The 18,652-nt window shown below is 31.3% G+C and overlaps 2 protein-coding genes across 3 annotated transcripts; both read right to left on the bottom strand.

Annotated features, from left to right (window-relative positions):
* Window positions 1–6,474: 6,474 nt before the first annotated feature.
* Window positions 6,475–8,121, bottom strand: LOC114421356. Its single transcript, XM_028387239.1, has one exon. It carries the CDS (start codon window positions 8,049–8,051, stop codon window positions 6,621–6,623), a length of 1,431 nt encoding a protein of 476 aa, XP_028243040.1. The 5' UTR covers window positions 8,052–8,121; the 3' UTR covers window positions 6,475–6,620.
* Window positions 8,122–13,438: 5,317 nt separating this feature from the next.
* On the bottom strand, window positions 13,439–17,801 carry LOC114421355 (phosphoglycerate mutase-like protein 1). Of its 2 annotated transcripts, none has more exons than XM_028387238.1 (9): window positions 17,570–17,801; window positions 17,376–17,483; window positions 17,203–17,282; window positions 16,291–16,453; window positions 15,250–15,324; window positions 15,012–15,100; window positions 14,291–14,410; window positions 13,859–13,903; window positions 13,439–13,780 (listed from the first exon to the last, which is right to left on the bottom strand). In XM_028387238.1, exons 2-9 carry the CDS (start codon window positions 17,424–17,426, stop codon window positions 13,681–13,683), a joined length of 723 nt encoding a protein of 240 aa, XP_028243039.1. In that variant the 5' UTR covers window positions 17,427–17,483; window positions 17,570–17,801; the 3' UTR covers window positions 13,439–13,680. The 2 variants fall into 2 exon arrangements, with proteins under 2 accessions (XP_028243039.1, XP_028243038.1); XM_028387237.1 differs by having other exon boundaries at window positions 17,574–17,800.
* Between the last annotated feature and the right edge of the window lie 851 nt (window positions 17,802–18,652).

Here is an 18,652-nt window from a genome sequence, read left to right as displayed (position 1 = left end):
ACACCTCTAAATACTTATACACAGCCCTGATTTCAGAAAATATTAATGCATCAAGTGTTCCAAGAATGAAAGATATATACAGAAATGAGTTTTCATTCTCAAGTTGACAATTTTCAAAGTAAAGTTACGTATAAATTTAAATTCAAGTTATAGATTTAGCAGATGATCTAGAATTTACTATTTCTCTCTCTCTCTCTATATATATATATAGTTTGGAGGGACATTTTGGGCATGGCTTGAGACAGTGATAAATAGAGAATCCCCACTCGTATGCAACTTGTTTTATCTTTAGAAGCTTCTTGCATTCACTTATAAATGAGTGAGACAAGCTTGGCATGCAGTCCCATGTGAGCACAATGCTCAAGTCTGATTAAAAGACACCTACATGATGAGCTTGGACGGCGCAAGATTAGACTAAGAGTGTCCGACATAATATAAATATGCCATAGAGGCTCCAGACACTCTCCTTTTCTGACTTTACACTCATTTTCTCTTTCTGTTTTTTGAATTTAAATGTCATAATATTTAAAATAATTTTACATTATCATTTAATTATAAATCATTATTAATAATATTTTAAAATAATTATTATAAAATTTAACAAATTTATCATATATTATAAATTTTGATTGAATACGTTATAAAATTATTTTACGTATATAATTATTTTTTTAATTTACTATTTATTTTTAAACAATTATATCATAATTTATTAGAATTTAATTTTTATGCATTAACAATTTATCAAAAAATTACACCGTTAATTAATTTAAAATTATAGTTAATACTATTTTTAAAGAAATTATTATAAAAATTAATAAACTAATTATATATAACAGTTAGTAAAATCAAATTATATATAACAGTTTGTAATTGTTTGACAATTTACACAATCAATATATACACTATCTATTATCAAATGATTATTCAAAGTAATAACATAAAATGTATTTACACGCTTGAAATAAATGAAATTTGGCTTAAATTATTTTATAACGGAGGATAGAATATTATACCGCAAAATCATAGCCTCGAACATTCATCACAACTGCCACATTATTTTCAAGAGACAAAATTATCTTTGGACACTAAACCCTTTTGGTTTTGGTCTAGTACAAATAGTGCACTTTTTGTTTTTGTGGAAATATTAAACTTGAAATAATAGGATAAGAACAAAAGTTTCATGGAACGAAGCACATATTATTGAGCCTCTTTCAAAAGTTACACTTCTTTCACAGCTTCGTATGGACCCAAAAAAGGTTTAATAGCCGTAAGCAATTGCTAATTTGCCTTTCCCTTATTTCTAATAAACTCCCTTTTTAATTTCTCATCTCCCCCAAACATCCCTAAAAATACATTCTCCCTAAGTCTTTCACCCAAAGGCTTCACCACCACTGCCCAACACATCGAGCAAGTAGAATTCCCCTGTCAAAATTAAATTGCATAATTAAAAGAAAATTGGTTAATTTGCAGTATGGTGAAACAGCTGCTAGTGTTTTCGTTTTTAATCTTTAAATGAGTTTTAATTTTAATATGATTAAAATTTATTTTGAAGTGAAATAATTTATATTTAAATGTTTGTATTTTGAAAATAAGTTTGATGTAAAATTTAGTATAAAATTTTCAACTTAATGCAAAAGTTACTTTTTAACACTTGTGGCGGCTTGTGAGCTTTCTCCTTCGGGATGTTCTAGCTTGCAAGAGCTTAACGTTGATGACGGCAACGGATTTGGAAATTCCAACAGAGCGAAAATGAAAGGTCCTTTTTTGAGATTATATTGGTTGTTAGGTATTTTGGTTTTCATGGCATTGACAATTTTCAACAAATCTGCACAGAAAATTCACGCCATTCAAAACGCTATATGCTTAATATATTAAAGTAATTTTGATGCTTCGTCAGTTAGTAGAAATTTTGGATGATATGGACCACCCTAGCATAATTATTGATTTACTGTTAACACATGTATTTGTTTTGTTTCTTGCTTTTCTTAGAAGGTACTTTTGTCTCATTTTATTTGAGTCAATATTTATCTATTAGGAAGAGTTAAAGGGTTTAAGTGTGATTAATTCGTTTTGACAAATTTCAACACTAGGGAAAGACGATAATTAAGCACGCCTTTATCATCACTATATATAGGCTACACCCACTTTGATTAATTAGTGGCACCCTATTTCTAACTTTGCAAATTTTAACATGGTTTGTGATTTTGTGTACGAGATATATTTGGTTAGGCAGCTATCAGCTATGTTATGTGGCTTTCATACCCTAAGAAACAGTTTCTGCACTGAAAGCATTATTCTCCTATGCTATATATGCAACGCACCAAGGGGAAGTGTTGAAAAATAAATTTCATATTTTTGGATTAGAAAAGTTAAATGGTATATATGAACATGATTCCAAATTCCCAAGCATTTGTAGACAAATAAATCACTCAAGCTAAAAGTTTATACTCTTGCGCACTCTTATAAATGGCTTCTTGTTGTTGGCCTGGTAAAGAGAATTTTAACATGTGTTGAAGAGATTTTGAGAAACTTTATTTTATTTTCAAAATTGAAAGAAATAATCATCAAGCATATTGCATATTTATGAACTGACACGAAATTATTTCTATTTAACTAATTGTCAAGTCCTACTTTCTTTTGTCTAAAGTCTAAACCAAAAATTTGAAACAAGCATGTGAAAAATCTAAACTTAGAATTCCAAGTTCGGAATTTTGAAAAGGTAATATGGGAGGTCAAGAAAAGTCATTGTAAGTTATGCAAATATGGGACATGTGTAATGGCATTATTCAAAAGATCGAAGTTGCAATTATAAGCATGATATGTGTCCAAATTTCAGAATTTTAACCTTGAAGAGTAATAGTCTATAAATGGTTGTTCCTCGATTAAAAAAACATTTAATCAAAATTCTCTGCATGACAAATCACATTTTCAGAATAATTAATTATTATGTGAGATTCGAATATATAATTCCACGATCAATTTAATTCAATTTCATCTACTTTTTTTTCTTCCTTTTACTTATCTTCTTTAACTTTATTTTACGCTTTCTAATTTATTTCATTTCATTCATTATTTGTAATACTTGGTTTGATTTAGCATTTAAAGACTCTTATTTCTTTAGTTTTGATTAAACTTATAAACTAACCTCTACAAAAATCTTATTTAAAAGATTTGATTTTAATTTATAGAAATTCATTTTTTTGTGAATTTTATAGAAATTCATTTAGAGTCAACAATATTTTTTTATTGTTGTTCTAAAAAAGTTATTCACCGTTGACACCCGCATAGATTCTAATAAATGTCTTGCAGAATTCAGTAAAGCTAGATTTGGTTAAACGCCACTCCTTTTTGCTCCTTTGCTTTAATGCTCCAAAAACAATTGCTTTGTGTTTTCTACTTTTTATATTAGCCTTTTCCTATTATTCTGTTTACACTGGTGGGAATTGAGTGATGAAACTTATGAGAACTGGGATTTTAGAATAGCAGGATTCAAATATTTGTTCTTCAATTATCCTTAAAAAAATGAACTGTGTATGGTGTGGTGTAGATTTTCTTTTTTACTTTTTTTACATGGATTTTTTTTAATTGCTACCCATGTGAATGGTAAAATAAATTTTATTTTAGAATTCTACACTCGTGACGGATAATATGTACAATAAAAAAATTATATTAAAAATTAGCATACGTATTTAAGACAAAGTTCTAGTTTTGATTAGAAAATAACAATAAAAATATTTAAAAACAACACATATAAGTTTTGCACCTGATAGAATACTCAATCCTCCCAATTAACCGCCCACAAGGTTGTGCCCCATCAACCTTGGATGCTAAAAATATGTTCTTTTTAATGATTATGGAAAATATTAATTATTTTTTGAAATGTTCTTTTTACACTTATTTTAATCTCTTTTTTTTCAAAAAAAATATTTTTACATTATTTACATCTCAAATATTTATTATATATACAGCCTAGTATTTTCTTTTGAAATTATATTTTATACTATTAATGTTTTAAATTTTCTGTTAATAATTATGTTTATCTTCCCTTTTATACATACACACACAAAAATACTTATAATTTGTGATAACATGTAGGTTTATAAATGAAAAATCGCCACTGAGTCGCACCTTCCGGACTCCGGTAGTATTACACAGCCGTAAGATTTTGGTAGAATTCAACTAAATTCGAAGGTCATTGATTAATAAAAATGGAATAAAGTCGTAGATGCTACTCCATTCATGAACAAAATAAGCAAGCCTACTCATTTGCTGAAGAGTTCTAACTAACATTCATTTTTCCTACATCTCAATACACAAAACAAAGATAACACAGAGGAGGGCTAATTCATTAGTATCTTGTACTAGTTCTATAAATAACTTCCTTACATACATGAAATCAAGGAGTAGATTTTGCGGTTCATAAATTAAACCAATTGAGGTGAGATTGTAACAATGAGTGTTTTTTTTTTTTACATAATAATGATTATATATATATATATATATATATATATATATAATAAGTTATATGAATGTTATAAATATTTTAGTAGGTGTTTAGTTCTTACGAATATATATATTTAAAACAAAAAAGGCAATTGTAAAACTAGACAAGGTGAAGGTAGTTGTGGTTGCAACTTGTAATGAAAAGTGCTTAATTAACTCACAAACGTAGTTATGCATAAGTTAGTGGTCCACTCGTATCTTGCCTTGATAAAAAAGTCAAAAAATATAACAAAGACACTTTTCCAAAATAGATTGCGCCGCGCTAGAGTGATTCTTCCGTACATGAGGTGTCCATAAAACATTTAGTTTAATTATTTTTTATTTGGTTAGAGTAAAAATTTGTACACTACAAATATATTATAGATATTCTTTTTTATGAATTTTAAGACAATGATTATAAAATTAATAAATTTATCATCATAATTGATTACTTAAAGTAAATGTTTTTTGGTAAATATATTATAATTAAATTCAAAAAATATTTTGTCATTTGTATTTATAATTAAAGAAAAGGCAGAGAGAAGAATTATAGGTAAACACTCATATTTACTTCGGGAAAATGTCACTTGATAGGAAAACACATAATAAGAAATTTTCTACCTCCATCGGGTAAAAATATAACATGTGAAATTTACAATTATATAAAATATAAACACGTCCTCACCAACAACTTATTATTTATTAGTTTCATTATTTGGACATCAAATGATTGATATTATATCTAATTATTTATATTTACTTACTTTTTTTTATATTTTTCCATACATGTTTCAAAGATATTTTATTAAAGTAAAATGGGAGGGATGTATCTCACTTTAGAGATTTTTCCTAATTTAATAGTTCCATTGGGTATAAGAATTTTTTTGCCATAGCATGTCATCAAGTAGTTGCATGTACCAGGGTGAAGCTGCAATGAAACTTCGAGGAAATTCGGGGGGAGAGTGGAGACTGATCCTTCTTTAATTCAAAGGAAGTAAGTAACAATGGGAAGCGGAAACAATCATGACATTTTTTTTATTATATTATGGGTAAAAAAATATTTATTATATTATCTATTAATTTTTGTTGAAATACTTAATTAATTGGTCTTTTTAGTGAAATTCTTTTATCTTTTCTGTTATACTAATTTATATAAAAATATATTACTAAAAAAACTAATACAATTATTTTCAATTTATTTTATTTTCTTTAATATCATTTAATATAATAAAAAATAATTAAATATATTATAAATTTATATTCTCACCTAATTATAAATTATCATACAACTATTAACTGTTGAATTTTATAATAATTTAACTTTGAATTAATTAATACCGATATTTTATCCAAATTAAAGTCCATAAATAAATGAATGCACACCATAACATTATCCGCAAGCTCAAGAAAAGCTGGCATTATGGAACGGTGGGATCCAAAATTATCTTAATAGGCCATAATAATATCATGCGTGCATTCAATATTTGATTGCTACATTTTTGTTCCCTTGAGTGCCTTCTGGTGCACACACTCAAGTGTTGTTTTGAAGGATGATTGAGTGAGAGGCCAAGACAAAGCTTTCAATTTCCAGATGTAGAGATGCCTTTGCACACTTTCTTCTCTAGTTTCTTTTTCCCTATGCATGCTTAATTAGTGTTTTTATAAACTTATTTGTTGCTAACTCCTATATTAATAAATTTTAATCTCTCGTGAAGGACTACAAATACATAACTTTTGTAATTTTAAAAACACTAAAAATAAATTAAAAGAAATAAGAAGCATTGAAAATCTAACAAAACACATAACAGCATAATGACTAATGAGGATCTCCAACAAACCCAGAACAGCATTATGATGATCTTACGGTCCCTCCACAAATTATTTTTCTACATTTTATCATCTCAATAGAAAAATTGATAAATTCAGATTAATGTATAATCAGAGGTGGGAGAGGGAGGCGAAAACAAAGTTAGAAAATTAATCAGTAGATTGAAGGAAATTTAAACAATAACCATAAATTATAAGCTAACAATATTGGTATTATATATAAACCATGAAAAAAAAAGCAAAACATATTTAGTGTATTATTTATTTCAAAATTAACATAATGACAATCTCAATCACAGCTATTATAATCACACAGAACCTTGGTTAACCTTGTTAACCACCTTACCATCCTGCCCCACCGAAACCCCACCCGGCCTCACATCCTGAGGCGGACCCCCCTGGTACTGCGGCGGCGCGTGCACCACTCCTCCCTGCGCAGTATAGTAAACCTGTCTCCCACTCGCGCTATCATACGCCACCTGCGCATACGCCGCATTATCCGGCAACCCCGCCGGCCTCACCACGCCGCCACTATATCCCTCCGAATACGCCGGCCCCTTAACCATCCCCGCCGTCGAAAACCCCGCTTTCGGCGCAGCCATGCCTCCGTACACCGCCTGCTGTTCACGGTAGCCATCAGAACCCATCCTCTGCACAGCGTAGTATCCCTGCGCCGCCGCCGGAGGTCGCATCACCGGCGAGTGGTGATAGAACGTCCCCGGCGCCGCCATAACATACATCGGCTGGTCACCTCCTCCCGGAGCCGCCGTCGTCACCGTCGTCTGATATCCCTCCCCGGAAAACTGCTTCTCCGACCAGTACGCCGCCGGAGGCGGCACCGCCGCATTCTGCGGCGGAACCTTCTCCTGCACCTTCTGCATGTAATAATCTCCTCCGGCTGCAGCAGTATAACCAGTTGCAAATCCATCCTCACTCCTTCTACGATATTCATTCTCCGCAATCTGCAATCGCTGCATCTCCTGCTGCATCTGTCTCTGAATTTCCATCGAATTCACATTCGGATCCGATCCAACAACCCGATCGGAAACTCTCGATTGATACTCTACCGGCGTCGGAGCGACAGGTTCCGGCACCGGATCGTGGAATTTAACCGCTGCGAAGTTCGGAGGAAGATTTGGAGGAGCAACGGCTTTATCGAGACCGAAGAGATAATCAACATTAGAAGGCGTAACGGGTGGGGTTTTGATCGGATCGGGTTGAGAAGGAACCGGACCCGAATTAAGAGCCTCAACGAAACGGTCGCGTTCGGAGGAGAAAGAGGAATTAGGGTTTGAATTAGAGAGTGTGAAAAGGAAGAGTCTCATTCTAACAGGTTTTAGGTTAGGGCGATAGAGTCTGTCGTATTCGTGCATCATGTGTTCGAGGTCGTCGTCGTTGGTGACGGAGATGAGGGCGTCGAGGTCTTCGCCGGGGAGCTGGTACTTGAAGGTGAGGTCCTGTGGCGGGGAGTCGCAGAGGGCGGAGAGCTTGGAGAGGAAGGCGGAGAACTTAACGGAGCGGTCGACGGCGAGGATCTTGGTGTCGCCGCCGACGTAGGAGAGCTGATTGTCGTGGGTGCGGGGCTGGATCTTGCCGCCGTAGCTGCACATGAACTTGGCCTTGTAGTTTTGGTTCTGCTGCTCGTCCCACGGCGGCGGGTTCTCGAAGTCGATCTCGCGCGAGCGCGGGGAGGACTCGCCGGAGTCAGGGTACGACGCCGGGTACTGATAGTTCTCCATTTTTTTCTGTCAGAGATGTGGAAATGAGAAAGAGTGAGGACCCTTCACCTTTTGTGAGTGTGAGGAGGGGTTTATTTTTTATTTTTTATTTTTGGGATTTATTACTTTTTAATTTAATGGTTATTTACAGTTAGTGACGTAGTGTTTAGTAATTTTACTATTTTAGAGTGTTCAATAAATCAAAAAAGATTTTAGATGCTTCCAAAGTGTGTATTAATTCTTGTAAACTTCTTTCAGTACTTGAGATTTTATTTGATTCTTAAGAACTTCAAAATAAAATATTTTTATTGAAATTCATATTAAGAATGAGTTGAAAATCACAAGAGATTTTGTTGATATAATTTTTAAATTAACTATCATACACATTTTTTTATATATAATTATCATACATTTTGATATTTGATATATAAAATTATTTGATCAAATTATAATTTTTTTCCTTTTAATTTCTAATTCATGATTTTTATTTTTTATTATTATTTCATAATTTTTGTTCCCTTGGGTTAGAAAATATTAATTTGGTTATCAAATCATAAATTTTACATGTTTTATTTTTATTTTAATTAATTAAATTATTTTTATTAGTATCTTAAACAAATTTGTTAGATTTAGAGTTTAATTAGACCTAAATAAATAATATATATATATATATATATATATATATATAATTGGTAATTGATAATAAATTAATCTTTAAAAATGTAAAATTTAAATTTAATATGTAAAAAATACAATAAATTAATCTTATAAATATTTTAATAATAAATTATTTCTTAAATTTTATAATTTAATATTTTATTAGTGCTAAAAAAATATGATTTATGATCAAATTATTCTTCAATTATTATAATTTAACGATAAATTAATCTTATATGATTAAATGTATCATATTTTTTCACATTTAATAATTAAATTTAAATTTTGTATAGGATTAATATTATCTTCTTACACTTTTAGTATAAAAATGGATATTTATCCTGGTTAGATAGATTATTTTTTGCTTATTTATTTTCGGGTTTGAGGAGTTGGGGAAGAGGGTGCGTGGAGTTTTGGGTGCTACTGGCTGTTTAGTCGTGTCACGTGGCTGGAAATAAGGTTGGGAGCGTGTTTGTCGCGGTGACAATAACATTTGTCTTCTGGGTTGTGATAGCTGAACTTTTGGGCGATAGAGGGACCCGCATCGTATTGATTGAAGGAGTGTGCGATAAGGGATAAGAGAAGAGATAGTGTTGTTGTATTTTATACTATTTTTTTTTTATTTGTTTGCTACACACACTATCGTTTGATTTTGTTGAAGAGCATTTGATTTTTATTTTTATTTTGTTGAAGAGCATTTGATTTTATTGCACACTACATTATCGACTAGAATTCTAAACTAGAGCTCCTTTTTTTCTCTCTAGATTTCAGGTTTGGAAGCAAGAGGTTTTGCAACTTGCATGCCATATGCATTGCGTGGATAGACATCACATTAAAATATACGTTGCCATCAGAAAATTTTGAATAAGTTAATTTGAAAACTGTTTGAAAGTTGAGAAGTCTAATTGTTCAATGTATTTCCCTTTTTCCCATTAACAGGAAATAATCTAAATATACGTTGCTATCAGAGTTATTGACTGTGATACTGTGTAAACCCGTAAACAATATCACATGATTTTTGTATTTAGTTATAAATTATCAATCGAAGTGGTTTTTGATTTTTTTTTTATCATAATATTAGTATTAAGTATTTATCGTCATAAATTATGATTAATTTCATCAAAAACCTTGAACACATCCTATGTTAAGATTCAAACATTGAATTAGTTGATTAAAATATAAATTTTTACTAATTGGAGTGTTAGTTTTCACCAAAAGTGATTATTGCTTGTTAATTAATAAACCCAATTGGAATAGCTTACCTCACTTGACTCCTCATTATTGGAGTTGTATGGCTTGCAAAAGTTGTAAGCTGCATCAAATTACCAATAAGCCAATATGTATTATATATACTATTATGTTCTTGTTTGGGTAGTTACTCTATTTTTTTCAAAGACACGTATGAAAATGCAACATGTACATGGGTAATTAGTAAACATGCATGTAATTGATGGCATCCAAATCTCCTCGATCTAATGCCAACTTATATTGAGTGATAAATGATTTTAGTTAATAATACAACTTTAATTTAAATTTTTAAGAAAAACTAATCAAATAAATTGTTTAATTAAAATGAGTATTTTTGGACTTTAGGTATATAAACAAATATACGAACCAACAAACTAAACCAATCCATCAAGGTGATCTGAGAGAGTTGACATCCTACCATAACTATATCCACTGACCAAGCATGTTCAATGGCTTGAATTGATCAAATATCTTGAATTGACAAATTATACCGCAATAGCTAGAGCAAATAAAAACAGAAAAACGTTGATTGCGATCTTTAGGTGGAAATTAAACACGGATACCAAATATTGTTAAAACTTAAAAGCAAATTGTATGGTCAATATATGAAGAATAATACTCCACTTATCGTCGATGGCGCTCTTTGCATATATAGTTGTCAATGTTATTTTGCTACTTTAGTTTTTATATATGGAAGAAACAAATTCTAGAGGTAAAAAATTTAAGTAGATATACATAGAGCCAAAATCAAGGAAACACATGCAACAAGAATGAAACTCTGACTAGGAAATCCTCTTTTCTTTTCTCCTTCCTTTTGCTTCTATGTGGTGGACTATACACACATATATATATGGTCCTAGAAAAAGGAAGCATGGTATGGCTTTTTATTCATCATCAGGATCATTTTGTATTTGAAAGCTAAGTTACTAGATACTTTCTAAGTTGTTTACGAACTTATATTGCGCGAAACTGATATTGCACGGAAACCTCAGCTTTGATCTATAATACATAATAAAAAAAGAAGTGAATGCATATTTTTAATTATAATCTGTTAAGATATAAGTAACTCTAATCTGATTAGGTTAGATTTGGAAATGATGAGTTTAATTAAAATTTTGAAAATATATGTTTGTCCAATTATGATAAACAACTCATATTTTGAAAATTAAAGATTCACAAAATTAGTGGAATAGAATTTGAACGGATGAACTTTTTATCACTTGAATCCTTATGTCCAATAATTGAGCATGCCTTTCGTCAATTAAGGAAATAGAGGGCCTTAACAAACTAGTCTTCGTTTGGATATATATGTAACATGGGTGGAGGATGCTCCCCCACCGTGAAACTATTTCCATGGCTGTCATATGTAGATGCTTGTAATTCCCTTGCTAAAAAGTAATCTCCCACGTGAACAAACAAGTGCTCAATTTCAATTGTGTATCACACAAAGTGATCCAATCCAATGAAAGAGAGACAAATTTAACTGTCTTTTACTTTTTTTAAATGTCCCTTCTGCAATTTATAGCTGCACTAGCATAGGACTCACGTATTCATCAGAAGAGTTATTCCCATTGGATCAACCGCAATAAGAATATGGGGAGTACTGTTCTTAGCTGTGACAGGCACAAATTCCTTTTTCTTGCAATATGCTTATCTGATTTAACAAGTATTTAGGTGATTGTTACTAAAAACAGATTATTTTTTAACTGTTACTAAAATCAGATTGTTATAGACCATTTAATTAAGTGAAAGGTAATTTTATTTTGATAAATTAGCACAGAAAGAGAGTTGTTCCTTTGACTTTGAAGCAATTGAAGAAAGAGCAAGTGAACCTTTTTTCGGTCAAGATTCGTTTCCCTTGAAATTTGAACCAAGAGCAAGTGAACTTCTCTTTGACTACGTGGACATTGCTATTGCCGATAGAATATTATACTGATCATACTATTACAAATTAATGAAAAGAAAAATATGATTATAAATTAAAACAATAATCTCAGGCTTGAATATCTTATTATTGTAATATTACATAACTATATCACTAATGTTTTTTTTAACTATGTTATCGATTGCAAAATGATTATTTCTGCTGGAGAATCTTATTAAGTATTTTTAATTAAATTTCTTCTTTTTAACCACGTTTATTTTATTTATAAGGTTCAAATTTAAAATCTTAATTAAAAAAATCAAACTCAATTTTACTTTCATCAATGACTTGTTAATAATGTTTCATCTTATTTGAGTGCGAACTACTAAGCTTGATGCTTTTGGTCACATAATCACTGTGTGAATGTTATGTTTGCTCGTGTCAGTACTAGAAACAGTGTGAAATAAACATGTTATAGTTACTACCATGATTGAAGTCAATAAACAAATAATTAACTTATTGTTTGGTGGGTTATCCCTATGATTTATAAATATCTTGCATCAAAGTTATTCTGAACTACTTAATGTCTTGAATATGGTTCAACAGCATAATAGATATACAAAAATAATAGATATTTATAAATTATCAAAGAGACAATTCAAATAAAGTTTAATTTGACCTACAGAATTGAGCTTACCAATATATTTAATAGGATTTAGGTAAAGTTGTTTTTACCAAAAGAATTTTGGTTATAACAATTTAGGAAAGTGTTTTGTCTCTAGGTAATGAAATTAGGATAACATAGTAAAAAACAGCTCAAAGTGTTTTGTCTATAGGTGTCCTAATTCATCTAATTCCTAGCAGTTCATCCCTGTACAGTTTCTGCCTTTTGTGTTAATATGAATTCCTAAGAAAATCCTTCCCAAAAAAATTGCTCGTGTTATATTTTAGAACCCTCTTCATAACAAAGATAAGTATATTTAACTTACGAAGTTGATACAATACAAATACATGAGGACAATACTTGATTCTCGCTGTTTTAGTATACGCAACATCTAATAATACACTTTCCAATTTCGTGCCATTTGTTTACTAGTTTTGAATATTGTTCACTTTAACAATAGTGATTCAATAACAAATTTAAACAACTAAACCAATCCAATAATGATATGAAGAGTGTCGTAAATTCCAATTCCAATTCGATGTTTTAATACTGCCATAACATTTTATTATTTTATTTAAAGTTTATACTATGTCAAATGAGAGCATAAATTAGAAATTTGCAGCCTCGTTCTTTCCACCATCTGTCTATTTGTTTGTTTCTTTCCCCTTTTAGTTGATAAAAGGTGAAAAGTAACGGCTCGTGTTCTACAAGTCTGTCTAATTTTGAAAATGGGGGAAAGGGCGACAATTGGACAATTGGTGCGGGTGATAGATGTTGACTTGGCCGGGGTAAAATATGAGATATGAATTCAAGATTGATTTGATACGCCATTAACTAAAATATAAGTTTAAATTATAAGTGGCTAGTTTTAATATTGATCGATTAATTAATTATTAATTAATTTAAAACGGAACTTGGCTAACAATGAATTTGTGACACGAGTGAGGCAACCAATCCTCTTCCGAAACTGTTCCATCAACAAACAGAAGTGTTTTGTGACTGTGTTGCCACACATGGGTCATCTGATTTCCAACAAGGTTATAATTGTTAACAAATATTTTCTGCAGACAATAATTGATAAATTTCAAGACAGAATCAGCACAGTTTGTATAATCTGACATAATCATGTTAGATTTTGTAATAGTGAACTTCAAATAGAAGAACCAATGCTTGAATGGTCCTGAACACATACAAACAAGTAGAAGAAGCCAAATCCATTATTTCTCAGACTTCTCATCTGCAACATCACTAGGGAGGTCCAGCCCTGAAGGTATCTTGCCTGGATAGTTAGTGGTTGATTGTTCCAATCCTATCATACTGGAGAAAAAACAAACAAATCTTGATTAAGATAAAAAGAAACCTGTTTTTTTTTTATGTATATTTTCACAAACTCACCCTCTATCCACAATGACCATGGAGCGAAGTTCACAATTAGCAAAGCTGTAAGGACATGTGAAACGAATCAATCATTTACTTCAAAATATAAACTGATGAACATCACCCAGGATTGGCTAGATTGGTCAATGGTCATCAATGTTTAACAGTTGTAGGAAAATGATCCCCTACCACATAAGAACAACATATGCCTCACATAACAAGTGCAAAATATGGCAATTACCTTCTACATATCTAAGATAGATAAGTGATAACAAAGCCAGTAATGATTTCTTTCAATAAATGTAGACATCAGGAATAAATCATAAAATGTTTTCAAAGAAAGAAACAGAAAGATATTTTCTCAAAAATCATGCATATTCAACTCGGTTAACTAAGAGGAAAATGAATCACAAATATCTAAGTCAGAGGTATATGATGATGGGAGCTTACTGCTTGGATATTTCTTTCTTTACCAAGGGGTGGCAATCACTTCCAAAGGCATTCAGAGTATGAAACAAGAATCCACTATGTGTCACAATTGCTATCTCCTTCTCTTTTCGTGTCCACAACCTGTGATGAAGTGAAAAGTAGAAACACAGTCTCACAGATTTGAATTACATCACATTTGATGGCAATTTCCTGTTTCTTGCATACAAGTAATGGGAGGTTAAAAGTTAAAACAGAAAAAGAAAATTACCACTTTTTTCCTGAAGAGAGAGAATTACATAATTCTTCAACTAAATCACTGGATATCAAAATTGATACCAATATACCAATTCCAATAGCCATAATACACCAAGTACATATGAACTTATTTCTCACAAAGAAAAACATAAACATAGTTGTTACCCACTGAAATATCAGACAAAGGAATCAAGCAAATTAATTTGTCTTCCAATTTCAAGGGTCACAGGTGAGCTCAGTGACAGCCTTTTGAGCAGCTTCAATCACATTACATTAAACACACTCAGCTATATATAGTAAATTTCATAAAATATTTTTTAAAAAATGGTTTATTTTATCATCCTATAGCGAAGAGCCTTACATAGTAGAATTATATTAGCTTGCTACACATCAAAGTCCAATTTTAGTGTGTTTCCAATATGTAGTATTGCTGGCATAAACTCAAAAAATAAACCTTTAGAAGTTTCTAATTATAACAAACTCATACCAGTTAAGGAACTTCATCCCCCTAGCTGCAAGTTCTTCCTTTGTCTCTCTAACATTGGCCTTCCACCAGGTATCCTCATCACTATCTAACTGAAACAAAAACTTGAAGAGACTAACATAAACCCAAAGAGAACAAAATAAAATTCTGGCCAACTTTTTAAAGCTAAAGAAAGGAATTATCTGTCTTCTATAAAATCATAAACCACAAGCATTCAGGCATTTGAAGTCTAAGCACTTGCCAGTGAAAAATCAACAGCGGGAAAAAGAAATTGATACTCGCTAACACTTCTTCTTCTGTCACAGGGATGAACTCCCTGCATGAGGAAAACATGGGTAAATTTGTAAGAACCATACCCCATATGCCAATGTACTATCAAGCTTTAGAAACCTTATAAAAACTTGTACTAAAACGGTCTCTGCTCATAAAAGGTAAGCTTTTGATAATTTTATGGTTGGAAAAAAAATGAAAAGGCTGCGAATGCCTGAATTGATTGCATACTTTCTATCTTATCAGTAATTACATGAACCTGAAAATTCAATTTATTTTTCATTTTTTTCATCCATTGTTTTGATGCATCAAGCATTAAGTGACCTGTAGTTAGATCACTGCTCAATAATTGATGCTCCCACCATCAAATTGATTACTTGTAGTTGATCCCCTATGATGCATGGGTAATTTAACTGGTAGTTGTACCTGTACTAGGTACGTATTAGGTTCAGATATTGATTGGATACACATGTGTATGCCATGTCCAATGCTTTTTTTTTTTTTTTTATCTTTCTGAATTTTGCAATGAAATTCTTTTGGTTTCATTTTGCTTAGCACACATACGAAACATTTGGAGGTTCTTGTCTGTATGTGTTCATCATGAGTAAAGTTCAACCTACTATGGTGACATCTGGAGAATTTTAAAAACTAATATCAAAACCTAATGACTTTCCAAACTCCAACCAATATGCCAATATATAAGCAAGACTACAAAAAATAAATTGGGAATCGATCTCACTAGTTACTCTAGCTAGTGGGTCTGAATATATGCATACTCTAGCTATTAGACTATTAGTCATGAAGTAACAAATTTCTGAATTCTCCCTCAAATAAGTTTCACAATTTATGATGGGTTTGCAAGCATTATCTTGATGACTAAAAGATTTTTAAGACCAAGACATAAAAATTCCCAATGCTGAAATGGTGATTGAACTTGTTAACAAAAATACATGTAGCAACAAGATGTACTCTCTCCTAAACAGGTAAAAAGATGTTCAGAGTAATTCCATACCAAATGTTCACGACAAAGTTCAACAGTAACAATTGGTGGGGAATTTAGACTTGAAATTGCAGCACGGTAGCTATTTCCTGCATTTGCAACCATAAGAGGAAGGACGTCTGTTTTATCTGTGTAGCCCTCACCTCCAAATACCCCAACAGTTGTTTGTAGAGTCCTAAAGCCATAAATTGTACCATACAAGTCAAAGGCCATGTTTTGCCTTGATGCAGATAAATGCCAATTTTCCCAAGCAGAATATAACCTAAATACCTTTAGGATTCATGAGAGAAAATTCATATTGAAGTTAAATACAACCTGATCCATAAATGTGTTCCTTATAAAGCACATCTATATAAATTGGTCCTCAAAAAGTGACAACTTCATATCAAGTGAATCCCTCCATCACTCGGTGTCAAAAAGACATCATGGAAGCGCCAATGTAGAGTGCTATACACACACACACACAACATTATTTGCCAACTAGATTTCCGTACATGGAATCCCTAAATGATACATTACATTGATTCAAGAGATTAGGGAATTTACAAGTAAAAAAAAATGTTTGTTTGGGACATAATGGGTGAGAAATTTCAGTCTTCTCCAATCATACAAAGTGATGACATTGTTTAAGGATTCCAAGTAAGTAACCTAGTTGTCAAACAACATCAAATATGCGTACATAACATTCCACATTGGCAATTTGGCATTTCCATTATATCTGTCAAACACTAGCTGAATATAAGATAAACTTGTTATGCTGTCACTTACAGCAACCAGATTGTATAAGCACACACTTTCCGGGACCAAATAAACCAAGTTGCAACTTTAATGGATCAAATTGTACATAAACTCAAACACATTATATTCGAAAAGTACATTTTTATGACATCTATATTAGCATATTATGTAATTAGAGAGAAAAACCTCATCAAAGGAGATGCAATGACTAGATCAATGGTGTTGATAAGGCCAGAGTCGCGAACATGCTTACGCAAATTGTCAACCTGTTCACAGAGGCACAATGGAGAAACGACAAATTAGAACAAAGCAAATAAAAATAAATGAAGGAATTGGTAAAAAAATAATTTTTTTGAAACCTGTTGCCATCCCAAGGGAGTGAGATGAGCATCGAAGTAATCGGGGTTCATGTAGGCTTTGTAGTTTTTGTCACCCTCCACATTGTGAATCCCCTGCGCGTGCCTCACCTGCAATAGGGGAATGAACGAATCAATGATTGAAACGAATGAGAAGTCGCGTGTGCGTTGAGTTGAAGAAGGAGAGTGAATATTACCAACCAGGTGAATGGTTTTGCAACGGTGCAACGGAAACAGACTCGAACCAGCACTGTAATCCATCTTCTTCGATTGAAGTCGGTGAAGAGCTTCCTTCCACGTAACGTGCCCTAGAGATATAGATCCACAGAGAACGGAACCTTCGTGGTGAGTGAAGATGCTGATGGTGTTTTTATTTTTTTTCTTCTTCGCTGCAAGTGAGTGAGTGCTATTTCCATTTCCATCATATAAAGTTACATTGCATATATTTATCTACTCATTCTTAGCCAACTAAATTATGCCACCCAAATTTTATTCCAGATATTTTCATTATTTTATCCACTCTTTTCAGTTTTCAGTTTTCACAACTGTCCTTTCCTTCATTTTTTTTTTTTTACTATGGTATTGAATTAATCTTTGATGCACAGTCTCACAAGAATTGTATTTTTCTTTTTTAATACCATTTATTTTATATTTAAAGTTAAGATTTAAATTCTAAATTATTTGATTCAGAAATATAATTCATTATACTTATATCAATCATTATCGGTTGTCTTTACCTCCATTTATTTATTCCAGACCAACATTATTTTATAAGTATTTGTAATGTTCCTTATAAAGAATTAATTGTACTTTTATCTTGATTTTTTTAATATTTTTAGAAAATTTTATTTTAATAAATTAATTTGACATAATTTATCTCAATTTTTTTAAAGAACTTACAAACTTTACTTTCTAACACTTGTTCGTTATTAAGCATCAGAATTTGGAAATAAAATTTGTAAAAAAAATTAAAAAGTTGGATCCAAAATTTGTAAAAAAAAAAAAAGTTAAAATAAAAAATATAATTGTATTAGGAGTAAAATATGAAAGATAAAAATCATATTTTTTTAAACTAGGGAGTAAAATTAATTACTTAAAAATTCAAAAACTTGAAGTAAAAAGTAAAATTAAACCTGTTTTTTATTAGGATATTTTTTATGTAATAATTACATAAATTAAATTTTAAAAATAAAAACAATTATTAAAAAAGAAGAATTCATTACATTGGTAATAAAAAAAAATCGTTGGAATTTTTCTATTTCTTAACTCTTGAACACATA

Source organism: Glycine soja, chromosome 8 (genome assembly GCF_004193775.1).
Source record: "Glycine soja cultivar W05 chromosome 8, ASM419377v2, whole genome shotgun sequence".
Classification (NCBI taxonomy): domain Eukaryota; kingdom Viridiplantae; phylum Streptophyta; class Magnoliopsida; order Fabales; family Fabaceae; genus Glycine; species Glycine soja.
Note: the sequence above shows the minus strand (reverse complement) of the source record. Positions and strands in the feature narration are given on the sequence as shown.